Source organism: Dipodomys ordii, unplaced genomic scaffold (assembly GCF_000151885.1).
Source record: "Dipodomys ordii isolate 6190 unplaced genomic scaffold, Dord_2.0 Scaffold105, whole genome shotgun sequence".
Lineage (NCBI taxonomy): Eukaryota > Metazoa > Chordata > Mammalia > Rodentia > Heteromyidae > Dipodomys > Dipodomys ordii.
The window spans coordinates 4,363,487-4,374,192 of NW_012267321.1; the positions used below are offsets into that span (position 1 = coordinate 4,363,487).

Sequence of the window (10,706 nt, forward strand, 5' to 3'; positions counted from 1 at the left end):
ACTTTAGCTCAAGACTAGTGCTCTACCATTTGATCCACAGCATCACTTCCTGTTTTCTAGTGGTTTATTGGAGATAAGAGTCACACTGAGCATTTACCCAAATGTTTACAAACAAGACCACACTAAAGCTACCAGCACAACTATGTTTATTGCAGCATTATTTACTATAGCTAAGGTATGGAACCAACCCAGATGCCCTTCAGTAGATGAATGGATCAAGAAAATGTGGTATATATACACAATGCAATTCTATTCCTCAATGAGAAAGAATGACATTGCTCCATTTGTTAGGAAATGGAAAGGCTTGGAAAAAATTTTATTAAGTGAAGTAAGCCAAGCCCAAAGAAGCATAGGTCCCATGATTTCCCTTTTTTGCAATATCTAGTATATGTATGAGTCAAGCAGAAAAGGTCAGATAATGTGATGTTAGGAAAATGAGCCCTTAGATATGTACTTAAATGTTTTTTCTTTCATGCATTTGTTTCTAACACATTTATAAGCTTATTTCTTTGTTGCTTTGTATGTCCCTCTCCCACAGTATAACCCCTGCTTTCTCTATTTTTGATGTCGGTATAATTTGTGGAGGAGATGGGGAAAAACAAGTCGTTTAAAAAAGGATACAGGTGGACCCATTGCAACAATGAGAAGTACAAGTTGTCATGTGGAAAACGAACTTTACAACTTTGTGTGTGTGGGGAGAACTGGGTCGGGGGCGATGAGAGGCTGGGAAGGGTTGTGAAGGGCAAACAAAGGAGGAGGCTGCAATGCTTGATAAGAAATGTACTCATTATCTTGCCCATGTAATTGTAAGCCTTCTGTACAGTATGTTCAAAAAATATAAAAATAAAAATAAAAGATTCAACACCCTTTATGATGACGGTTCTGGAAAAACTAGGAATCCATGGACCTTCCTGAATACAATAAAGGCTGTATATGACAAACCTACATCCAGTATTAAACTCAATGGTGAAAAACTAAAGCCACTTCCTATGAACTCAGGAATGAGACAAGGATAACCACTCCTTACAATGTTCTTCAATCTACTATTAGAAAGCCTATCTACAGCAATAAGAAAAGATGCAAACATAAAGGGAATCCAAATAGGGAAAGATGAAGTAAAACTCTCCCTCTTTGCAGATGACATGATCTTGTATTTAAAGAATCCCATGGACTCCGCTCCCAAATTACTCAAGCTGATTCAAAACTTTGACAAAGTATCAGGGTATAAAATTAACCCTCAAAAATCAATAGCTTTTCTATGTGCCAACAATGAGAAAAGTGTGACTGAAATCAGGAAAGCAACTCCGTTCATAATGGACCCACGAAAAATAAATACCTAAGAATTAACTTAACCAAAGAAGTGAAGGGCCTCTATGATGAAAACTTTAAAAACCTGAAAAAGGAAATCAAAACAGAACTTAGGAAGCGGCAAAAACTCCCATGATCCTGGATTGGAAAGATGGACATTTTGAAAATGGCAATACTTCCCAAGGCTATCTACAAATTCAATGCAATACCTTTCAAAATTCCAATCTCATTCCTCAAGGAAATCAAGAGGCAATCCAAAAATCCGTATGGAACAATAAAAGAACCTGAATAGCAAGAACTATCTTTAACAGAAAGAACCATGTTGGAGGAATATCAATACCAAATTTCAAACTCTACTACAAAGCCATAGTAATCAAAACAGCTTGGTACTGGCACAAGAACAGACCCCAGGAACAATGGAATAGATTTGAAAACCCAGAAATGAACCTAAAGTCCTATACGCATCTAATCTTCGATAAGGGAGCTAAAAAAATAGAATGGAAAAAGACAGCCTCTTCAGTAAATGGTGCTGGCAAATTTGGTTAACTACATGTAGAAAACTAAAGCTAGATACTTACATATCACCGTGCACCAGATTCAACTCCAAATGGATCAAAGACCTCAGAGTCAAAGCAGACACTCTGAAAACATTACAGGATGGTCTCCTTGGCACAGGCAGAAATTTTCTTAATAGAGCCCCAGAAACAACAAATCAAAGAAAGGTTGGACAAATGGGATTGCATGAAGCTGCAGAGCTTCTGCACGGTAAAGAACATAGCTCACAAGATCAATAGAAAGCCCATGGATTTGTAAAAGATACTCACTAGCCATACAACAGACAAGGGTCTCATATCTAAAATATATATGGAACTTAAAAAATTAAATCCGCCCAAAACAAATCTTCAAAGAAACAACTGCCCAATAAATAAGTGGGCTAAAGACTTACAGAGAAACTTCTCTGAAGAGGAAAGAAGGATGGCCAATAGATACATAAAGAAATGCTCAACCTCTCTAGTCATAAAACAAATGCATATCAAAAGAACATTGAGATACTACCTCATCCCAGTCAGAATGGCTATAATCAAGAACTCTAATAACAACAGATGCTGGAGGGGATGTGGACAGAAGGGAACCTTACTGCGTTGTTGGTGGGAATGTTATCTTGTTCAACCACATTGGAAAGCAGTATGGAGGTTCCTCAAAAGACTCCACATAGAGCTCCCCTATGACCTGGCAATCCCACTTTTGGCCATTTACCCAAATGTTCACAAACAAGACCACACTAAAGGTACCAGCACGACTACGTTTATTGCATCATTATTTACCATAGCTAAGATATGGAACCAACCCAGATGCCCCTCTGTAGATGAATGGATCAAGGGAATATGGTATATATACATAATGGAATTCTATGCCTCTATCAGAAAGAATGACAGTGCCCCATTTGTTAGGAAATGGAACGACTTGGAAACAATTATATTAAGTGAAGTAAGCCAGGCCCAAAGAAACATGGGTCCCGTGGTTTCCCTTATTTGCAAAAACTAGTATATGGGTGAGTCAAGCAGAAAAGTTCAGATAAGTTGGTGTTACGGGAATCAACATCAAGATAAGTATTCAAATGTTTTTTTCTTTCATGCAATTGTTTCTATCATATTTATAAGATGATTTCTATGTTGCTTTGTATGTCCCTTCCCCACAGTATAACCCATACTTTCACTGTATTTCATATTGGTATAATTTGTGGAGGAGAAGGGAAAAAAACAAATCATTTAACTAGGGATACAGTTGGACCCATTGCAACATTGAGATGTACAAGTTGTTATGTCGAAAAACGAACTTAACAACTTTGGTGGGGGTTAGGGGGAGAATCGGGTGGGGGGAGGGGAGGAGTATGGGAAGGGATGAGAAGGGGAAACAACGAGGAGGCAACAATGGTTGATAAGAAATATACGCGTTATCTTGCCCATGTAATTGTAACTCCTCTGTATGTTATTCCCACAATAAAAAAAAGAACAGTGCTGGAGGAATATCAATACCAAATTTCAAACTCTACTACAAATCCATAGTAATCAAAACAGCTTGGTACTGGCACAAGAACAGACCTCAGGACCAATGGAATACAATTGAAACCTCAGAAATGACTCCACAGACCTCTAGCAATCTAATCATTGATAAGGGAGCTAAAAAAATAGAATGGAAGAAAGACAGCCTCTTCAGTAAATGGTGCTGGTAAAATTGGTTAATCACTTGTAGAAAATTAAAGCTAGATCCTCATATATCACCCTGCACCAGAATCAACTCCAAATGGATCAAAGTACTCAGAGTCAAAGCACACACTGTGAAAACATTACAGGACAGAATAGAAGAAACCCTAAGTCTCCTTGGTACAGGCAGAACATTTCTTATTAGAGATCCTGATGTTGTGCATGGCCCAAACCTCGAGGTCAGTTCTTTGGTAGGGAATGCGGCTGTGAATGTGCCAAACACTCAGCTTCTGTCTGTGCAGCACAAAGACCATGGTGCCACTGGCCCACATCATGAAAACCATGCACATAATATCAATGAAACAGAATAAGACTATCTGTGATAAACATCCAAATGGTTTGGGTGGGGTTATTACTGTGGAGCGGTATCTATAATGCATCTGCAGAGTGACATTTTGTTTGTGTCTTGGGCCAATCACTCTCAGAGGCACATAAACATTTACAGGAGGTGCAGAATCCAGAGAAGGGAACCACAAAATGCAAAACACTTGGGGAATCTAGTAGTGATCTTCCACCAAGCATTTCTAGTGCAAAGCTTTGAGACCTGGAAGCTATTCAGAAGGCAGGTGGCATAAGAGAAACCCCTCTGGCTACTCTGAACAAATACAAAACAACTTTACATCCGGCATCATCCAGAAAGTACTTCCATCCAAATCCTGCCATCATCTGAGGGATCCCTCTGGATAAACAATCAAGTTGTTGGCAAAGACCAGTTGGCTGAGAATGCTGTCTGTGGGCTTCTCCTTCTGTCCATTAAGGAGGGGGTAGCTGTAAAAACAAAGGAGACAGGAGTTCCCCGGGATCCCAGCTGCAGTCTGAGTGAGGAAAGCAACCCCCATTTCAATGTCAGCTTCGGCCATCTCTTCCATATCTAGGAAATCATGGATTTTATTGTGACACAAAAAATAGCATGAAAACAAAACAAGGATGAACATGTTAGCCAAGCCAGCTGCATGAGCACTGCAGTTTGAAGCCAGTTCAGGCAGAAAAGTCCCCATGAGACTCTCATCTCCAATTAACCACTCATACACCAGAAGTGACACTGTGGCTCACGAGGTAGAACACTAGTCTTGAGCAAAAAGAGGCTCATGCACAGCTCCAATACCCTTAGGCTAAGCCCAAGAACCAATAGAAAAAAAGAAAAGAATTCCATGAAATATTATTAATTAATAGCATGATTAGTGATACACACAAATATTTGACAGAATACAGAGACATTACCAACATTTTTTTTTGTTTCTGTCATAGGGCTTGAATTCCTTGCCTGGGCGCTGCCCCATAGTACTTCAGCTCAAGGGGAGCGTTCATCCACTTGAACCACATTGTCACTTCCAGCTTTTTCTGCTTTTGTGGTACTGAGGATTCAAACCCAGGGTCTCATGCATGTGAGGTAGCTGTCAACTAACATTTTGCTTATAGAACCATTATTTCTTTTTTCTTTTTCTATTTTTGTCAATATTGCGGCATTGCTGCTGTTCCTGAGCTCATTTTGCTCGTCTAGTGCTTTTTCACTTCAAGCCACAGCTCCACTTCTGGTTTTGGTAGCGGATTGGAGATAATAGGCTCATGCACTTTTCTGCTAGGCTGGCTTTGACCCTGGAACTTCAAATTCAGCCTCTTGAATAGCTGTGGTTACAGTACTGAGCATGACAAGCAACATTATTTCTTACAATAAACCAGATTATCTTAGATGATTACAGTTAAAATTTTGTAAAACAACACTTGGTTATGAAAAGCACAATGTCTTAATGCATTCACACCAGAATTAAATAGCAGCAGATACATATAGCAGACTGAGATGGGAACACATGTAGTGCACAAAGTTCCATTTATAAAAGAAACATCTTATTACAGTATCACATTTCAAGTCTAGCAATTCAAAATAATTAAGACATCCAAAGAAGCCTGGTGCTGGTGGCAGATGCCTGTAATCTTTGCCACTTTGAGGCTCAGAGCAGAGAATCACAGTTAGAAGGCAGCCTGGCCAGAAAATGTCCCTAAGACTTTTCTCTAATACATTACAGAGAAAGGGGCAGAAGTGGCACTGTGGCTGAAGTGATAGAGCACTAACCAGTCAAAAAAGAAGCTCAGAAACAGTGCCTAAGCCCTGAGTTCAAGCCCTAGGCCTACAGAAGCTGTGGTCACAGCAAGTGTGCTCAGCCACAGAGCCCCAAGATAATGGCTCAGAACTGTGTGATCTCATTTCCTCTGTGTACATGCTCATCATGTCACCTGGAATTGTGATGACACTGTGTGCATGGGGAACAGAGCTTCCCCATGACAAACACTGGAGAATTGTGGATACTGATGACCTCCACTGAACTTCCAACATATGTGACCCACGGTGAGGGAAGTCCAGGGAATATGGAGAAACTTGAAGATGATCTCATTAGAAATGAGTACAGGAACAGGAAATCTATGGTTTAAGAGTGTGTGACACCCAGAACTTTTATTTGGTGAATTTTTAGGGACTTTTTACATTCATATTCACCATGCAATTTGTCTTTAGTGAAACACTACATTAAAAATAAAAATGGGTTTCTTTGTCTCAATCCTGTGTGATCCCAGCAGCTCAGGAGGCTGAGAACTGAGGCTGTTTTAATCCAGCTCAGGCAGAAATGTCTGTGAGGCTGGCTTCCCCAATGACTGCAAGAAGCCACAGAGCTGAAGTCCTGCCCATGCTGACATCACTGCCAAGCTGCTAGACTGCTGGAGTGGGACATCAGAGGGTGGCTTGGGGGAGCACCAGATATAGGAGGTCGTGGAACTCAGGAGGTTGTGGAGTTCAGAGACGGGGATAGAGAAAGAAGGGGGACAGCAAAGAGACGTGCAGGAGACATTCACTTCCTGGAGCTTCAAGCCAGAGGAGACCAGGACTGTCCTGCTGAAGAGACATGGGCCAGCCTGAGGAGGAGACCAGGGCCGGCCTGAGGGGAGCACAGGCCAGCAGAAAGGCCCAGGAAGAGAGGCCCACGTAGGACTGAGAGGCCTGGGGATAGGCCTATGAAGAATCAGGAGGCCCGTGGAGAGCAGAGAAGCCTGTGGGAAGGAGGAAAAAGGAAAACCAACTTTCTCCCTTGGAGGCTGAAGCTCCTCCTGTTTCTGAGGCAAGCCAAGATAGGGTTGTAGACCAACCAATAAACTCCTGTGTCACTTTGATGGTGCCTCTGTGGATTATTTTCCCACTTGTGGGTCATTACAAAACTACTCAGAGAAGGCCATAAGCAGTCCTGTGGCTCCAGGGATACAGCACTAGCCTAGTGGAAAGGGGTCAGGGACAGTGCCCAGGGTCTCAGTTTGAGCAGTAGGACTGGACAATTAAAAGACTACAAAATGTGCTGGTTAAAAATGTTTAAATAATCAAGGCTCAGAAACATGTTTCACAACAGGATTTTTAATGTTACCCCAGTATCTTCATAACATTTGCACATGTACACTTATTGTAACCATTTTGACTTTCAAAAGTACAGAGATTATAGAAATCTTGATGATGTCTCCCTCTGAACACAGCACAGTCACTTCCCATAATTCTAAGGGACATAACTTATACACATGTGTTACAAAAGGTAAGACCAAAACTTCCTCACATCTCATCACTCCTCACAGAGCAAGGAAAAGACTGGCATGGTAAACATAATATGAAGACAAGAAGAAGCACATAAATATAAATGCAAGATGAAGTAATAGAAAACAAAATCATCAATGACTGAAAAGATACAAAAATGGGACCAAACTTTACTTAGATTGGCAAACGAATGAAATGGAGGACTGAAATTACAGAATCAGAAATGGGTGCTAATTGTTATTCCTAACCTGTAGAAGTGCAAAATAGACCCAGGCAAGGGTGGCTAAACCTGTACTTCTAGATCTTCTGGAAGATGAGATTAGGAGGACCATATAAAACCAGAACAGGCACAGAACCTCATGAGACTCCATCCCCAAAACATCATACTAGGTGGGTGCTAGTGGCTCATGTCTCTCATCCCAGCTACTCAGGAGACTAAGATTTAAGAATCTCAGTTTAAAGCCACCAATGACAGGAAAGTGTGAGAATGTGATGTCCAGTAAGCTCTTGAGAAAAGGCTGGAAGTGGTGCTGTGGCTTAAGTGGTAATGAACTATGCTTGCTCCTAAGAAACTCAAGGTCATCTTCCAGGCCCCCAGACCAGCAAAAAGAAAACAAAACCCAAATTGAATAGAGAAATATCAGTAGGGACTGGGAATGTTGCTTAGTAGTAGAGTGTTTGCCTAGAATGCATGGGGCCCTGGATTCAATCCTGAGTACCAAATAAACAGAAAAGGCTTAAAATGGCACTATGGCTCAAATTGTAGAATACTAGCCTTAAGCACAGAGAGGCTCAGGGACAGAGCCCAGGCTCTGCATTCAAGCACAATGATGGTTTTAAAAAACAAACGACAAAGTAACAGTAAATATGAATATCTACAAGAAGGAGAGAGATTACATCTCTAGTATAAAGCCACCCAACACAGAAAATCACACAAACACACTCACACTCATGCAGAGTTGTTTACCAACATTTGATTCACCACAATGAAATGATGTATAGTGTAGACACAATTTAAAGTAATTTAATAAAATTAAAACTAGTGAAACTTTTTTTCTCAAATGCATACTGTATTTTAGGTGGACATCAACTAAATCATCTTTAGGTAGACCTGCTGATATTGTGCATGAGGTTTGGCCTCACACAGTGTCGGTCATACTTTTAGGACAAAGATGGAATTCTGGACTGAGCCCTCATTATGTTTAGGAACCAGCAGGTAGACAGGTTTACTGCTTAACCTGCCACCATGTCTATGATCCAGATCAAAAATGGTGGCCATCTTCAGATCTCTGAAATCCCCATGTTCCACATCACAGATCTTTCTAGACTACTCTTTTTTTGCCTCAAGATACTGCATCCAAATATGTTTGAAGTTGGTATGATTTCAGGTACCCATCTGAAACACCAATAAGTAATAAAACCTTTTTGTGCTAAATATTGAACTTTATTTCCAAGTTTAATATTTCCACGCATTTACTTCGCAAAATACATTAGTTAATAAAGAAATTTTGAGTTTAAGTCTTGTAAAGTAGGGAGAAATGATTCATCTTCCAGTATCTCTGTTACTGTGAATTAGACAGCAGTTGTGCCTTTCCTTATTCTTTATTTGCTTAATGAACTAACAGTAAAAAATCATTAGGAGTTCCGGGAAGATATCGGAGGAGAAGCTGGAGGCTAAACAAGCTCTTGCATAGAAAGCAGTTGTAGTGTTCCAGTGAACAGTCCTAAGCCAGAGAATCACACCAAGTGTGCCATCACAGTACAGAAAGTTAGGCCAGAGAGGGAAAATCCAGGCAAGGAGACAGATATGAGAACTTGCCAACAGCCATAGCTGCAGCGGCAGGGGCAGCAGCGGCAACAGTGGCTGTAGCCACCATACTTGCAACACAGAGAGTCTGGGACAAAGTCACCAGATGGAGTAGGCGAGCAAATTCTACTCAACACCAGCAAGAACTGACAAGGATCAGATATCATCACCCTGCAGATCACAGACCAGAGTTAACCCGGAAACCAAGACTCCAGTGGTGTGAGTAGAACCCTGACATCCTCACTCCTTCTCAGGGAGAAGAGGAGGGAAGGCCACCGCTCCCCTCCCCCCACTACCGGAGATCTCCATCTTTGATAATGACAAAGGCCTGGCTGAGCAGGAAGAAAACAAGAGTCATTCAGCAGGTCACAGAAACCTAACCTGACCTGCCAGGCTCAGCTCTGCTCCCCCCAGGGAAAAGTCACCCAGCTTGGGCTGCCAGCCCCAGGAGGGGCTTTCTTCACTGGGTAAACAGAGCCAGAGGCTGCCCCTCCCTACAGCAGCCTTGACAATCAATTGAAATTCAGTAAACATAACCCCTGAGAATGGCTCCAGGCTGGGCTCTGTGAGTATCTCAGAAGCTAGCTCCTCAGGGAAAAGCTACTGTTTGCTGAAAGGCCTCAACTCTACCCAGAACCTATCCTCACAGCATCTCCAAACTAGAGGAAACAGCCATCTCCCTCTTTTGTGATACTCAAAGCAAATCTCCCTCTGTAGTTGGGAGGAAGATCACAAACTCCTGGGTAAAGCAGAGCTTTTTTCTGCCTTCTCAAACAAACTGACTTCAGAAACCATCCAAGCCACAGGAAAATCAAACACCACAACCAGACCAGAAACTCCACTAAGAGACTGGATACAGACAGAAGGGAGATACAGGATCTTCCCATCCCTACCAAAAAATATCAAAGAATTCATTTTTTGTACCTTTTATAAAATTTTTTTCTAAAAATTTTTAATTTTTTAACTTCAAAAATTTGTTTTCTATTAACTTTTTTTCTTCCTCTTATATTTTTTATTTTAGCGGTACACTTTTTTCTTTAAAAAATTTATTTTGTTTAGCTCTATGAACCATTTGATTCTTTTTTTCTTTCCTTCTCATTCTTTTTACTTTTTCTTCTCTTTCATTCTTCTTTGCATGATTTAATTGCTGTTCAATTCATTCTCAGATATACCCGTAGTCGAATATTAGACCTTAACCCCCATCTTGTACCTACTTAATCCAGAAATTTATTACTCAATATAAAACCTCTTAGACTTAAGTTCCTAAATAGCAGTACTACCTCTTTATACCTTTAAAATATTTTAAGCATTTTTATTTTAAAGTTTTTCACATCTCCTTTCTATCCCTCCCCTTCCTTATTTTATCCACGTTCTTCTCTGAAAATTACATTTTCATGTTTGCATTATTTATAAGTGTTGCACTTTTTAATTTTTAATTATGTTTTTCTATTTTTATTGTCTTTTTTCTTGCTCTTTCTTCTTTTTTTCTTCTCTCTTTACTATCATTCTTTTTTTATTGTGAAAATACTGTACAGAGGGGTTACAATTACATGGGCAAGAGAGTGAGTACATTTCTTATCAAGCATTGTAGCCTCCTCCTTTGTTTACCCTTCCCATCCCTTCCAATCCTCCAGCCCCTTCCATCCAATCCTTCCCCCGCACCAACATTGTAAAGCTCGTTTTCAACATGACAACTTGTACTTCTCATTGTTGCAACAGATCCACCTGTATCCTTATTTAAACGACTTGTTTTTCCCCTTCC

The 10,706-nt window shown here is 40.6% G+C and overlaps 1 protein-coding gene across 1 annotated transcript in view; it reads right to left on the minus strand.

Moving 5' to 3' along the window:
* The window catches only part of LOC105994249, a 38,797-nt gene extending 29,686 nt beyond the window's left edge, over window positions 1-9,111 (minus strand). Inside the window, 1 exon segment of the mRNA XM_013027661.1 lies at window positions 8,957-9,111. Within this exon segment, the coding sequence (XP_012883115.1) occupies window positions 8,957-9,111 (155 nt within the window).
* Window positions 9,112-10,706: the final 1,595 nt, after the last annotated feature.